General features: G+C 40.0%; 1 protein-coding gene across 1 annotated transcript; it reads right to left on the reverse strand.

Moving 5' to 3' along the window:
* Positions 1-976: 976 nt before the first annotated feature.
* Positions 977-2,282, reverse strand: LOC139870955 (uncharacterized). Its single transcript, XM_071858715.1, has 2 exons — positions 1,970-2,282; positions 977-1,719 (listed from the first exon to the last, which is right to left on the reverse strand). Exons 1-2 carry the CDS (start codon positions 2,280-2,282, stop codon positions 977-979), a joined length of 1,056 nt encoding a protein of 351 aa, XP_071714816.1.
* Positions 2,283-2,927: the final 645 nt, after the last annotated feature.

Below are 2,927 nucleotides of genomic sequence, written 5' to 3' on the forward strand. Positions count from 1 at the left end.
CTGCATTAATTGCCACAATTTGATAAGGGCCATCCCAATTAGGACCCAGTTTACCAAGCTTTTCTGCTCTGCTTGCTTCATTATTTTGCAAAACCCATTCGCCTATATCAAAAGACAAAGCACGTACTCTTTTATTATAATACTTAGCAATTTGTTGTTTATTATTTGCTTCTCGGATAACAGCCATTAACCTCCGCTCTTCAATGAAGTTCAGATTTTCGCTCAACGCAGCATCATTTGCTTCTTCCTCAAAGTTAGCAATTCTATGCGTTGGTACCAGAATTTCTGCGGGGATTACTGCCTCAGAGCCATATACCAAACTAAAAGGTGTCTCTCCTGTGCTCTTCTTAAAAGTTGTGCGGTGTGCCCACAGCACATTGGGTAGTTCATCTACCCAACCAGTTCGCTTCTCACATAACCGCTTTTTAATACCGCTTACTATGTCTCGGTTGGTTACTTCACATAAACCATTAGCCTGTGGATGCGCCAATGATGTAAACTTTTGTATTATATTTAAATTAGTGCACCATGTCTTAAAAGGATCTTTCACTATTTGTGCACCATTATCGCTGACCAACTCTCCCGGAATGCCAAATCTGCAGACAATGCACTCCCACACAAAATTTCGCACATGTACCCCAGTGATAGTGCGAACCTCCTTAGCTTCAACCCATTTAGTAAAATAATCAACTGCCACAATCAAGAACCTAACATTGCCAGGTCCTGCAGGAAATGGCCCCACAATATCAATAGCCCATTTGTGAAATGGCCATGGCGAATTAAAAGGAATCATATCATGCCTTGGCATTCAATTATGCGGAGCATGCCTTTGGCAACTTTTACAGCGTTTAACAATTTTCGCCACATCGCGGTATAGGGATGGCCAAAAGTAACCCATCCGCATGATTTTCGTTGCAATAGTTTTGTAGCCTGAATGCAATGCACAAGTGCCGTTATGCACTTCTTCCACTATCATTTATGCTTCAATTGGTCCAACACATCGCATCATTGGCCCGCAGTACGATTTGCGGTATAGAATATCATTTTGAATGATATACATTGGTGCCCACTCTCTTACTAAACGAGCTTCGCGGCTATCACTTGGCAAAGTATCATTGCGGATATAAAGCAGGATTGGCTCCATCCAATTTGGCTGTTCCTCTTCAACAGATGCAACCATTAAGTCATTATCTATTGACTTGCTAGGCAATTCCTCAAGCCACACTTGTTTTTGAAAATGCGAAAACGTCAGAGCGGCCAACTTACTCAAAGTGTCCGCCTTCTTATTTTGACTTCTTGGCACTTGGGAAAGTTCAAAATGTTCAAACCGCTCTGTCGATTCTCGTAACAATTGCAAGTATTTCTGCATAGAAGAATCATGTGCATCAAAAGAACCATTAAACTGATTTGCTACTAACTGCGAATCTGTAAATGCTCGCAACTTAGTAATATCCATTTTTCGCACAATATTTAAACCAGCAAGTATTGCTTCATACTCTGCTTCGTTATTTGTTACATCAAAATTAAAACGCAACGCGTATGTATGTTCTTCACCACTTGGGCTTGCCAAAACTAAACCCGCACCTGCACCTTCCGCGTATGAGGCACCGTCAGTAAACAAATCCCAAGTTTCACCAAGTATCAGTTTTAACGCGGTTCGCTCATTGATCACCTCCAACTTTCCAGACATTTCAGCGAGGTAATCTGCCATAACCTGACCTTTTACAGCATTACGCGGAAAGTAAGATATTTGATAAGCACCTAACTCTACTGCCCACAATGCGAGTCTACCAGATATCTCTGGTTTTGTTTAGATTTGCTTGATCGCCAAATTAGTTAATACATGCACTGGATGCCCTTGAAAATATCTTCTTAACCTTCGCGATGTTAAAATGAGCGCGTACACAAACTTTTCAATTGACGCATAGTTTATTTCACTTCCTGCAAGAGATTTACTAACAAAATATACCGGCTTTTGTATTTTTTTTCCTTTCCGCAATCAAAACTGAACCAAAAGCTTCATTTTCCACTGATATATAAAGATAATGAATTTCGCCATCAACTGGCGCTATTAGCGTAGGCAAAGTTTTCAACAACTTTTTCATCTCTTGAAATGCGGTTTCTGCTTCACTGGACCAAACAAAACGTTTTTGTTTCAAGCAACCTTTTAGAGTTTTGAAAAACGGCAACTGCCTTTCAGCAGCTTTAGACAAAAAACGCGTTAAAGCGGCCAGTTTTCCCGTCAAACTTTGCACCTCTTTAATCGTTCTTGGCGCAGTCATATTTTCTATAGCCGTGATCTTTTTTGGATTAGCTTAAATACCTTGTTCTGTAACAAGATATCCCAAAAATTTTCCTTCAGTTTCGCCAAAACTGCATTTTAGTGGATTAAGCTTCATGTTTATTCTTCGCAGTGTGTCAAATGTTTCGCGCATATCTTCAATAATTCGCTCTTGCGTTGTGCTTTTGATCACTAAATCATCTACATAAGCCTCAAGATTACGCCCTATTTGTTTTTCAAACGCAGTATCGATCAAACGTTGATATGTCGCACCTGCATTGATTAAACCAAAAGGCATCATTATATAGGAATATATGCCTTTCCCGGTATGAAATGCGGTTTTATCTGCGTCCTCTTGAGCCATTGGAATCTGATGATAACCTCTTGTCGTGTCCAAAAAATATTTATATGGAAAAGCATGCAAAGATTCCACCTTTAAATCAATTTCTGGAAGCGGGTAGTTATCCTTAGGGCACGCTTTATTCAAATCTTTGTAATCAATACACATTCTCCAAGAACCATCAGGTTTTTTCACCAAAACTGGATTCTCAATCCATGATTGGTATTGAACTTCGCGTAAAATTCCAGCTCGCACCAATTTTGTTACCTCTTCGCACAGCCATTTTACACGATCTAGGGCCATACC

The sequence above is a fragment of the Rutidosis leptorrhynchoides genome, chromosome 10, assembly GCF_046630445.1.
Source record: "Rutidosis leptorrhynchoides isolate AG116_Rl617_1_P2 chromosome 10, CSIRO_AGI_Rlap_v1, whole genome shotgun sequence".
In the NCBI taxonomy this organism is placed as follows: Eukaryota; Viridiplantae; Streptophyta; class Magnoliopsida; order Asterales; family Asteraceae; genus Rutidosis; species Rutidosis leptorrhynchoides.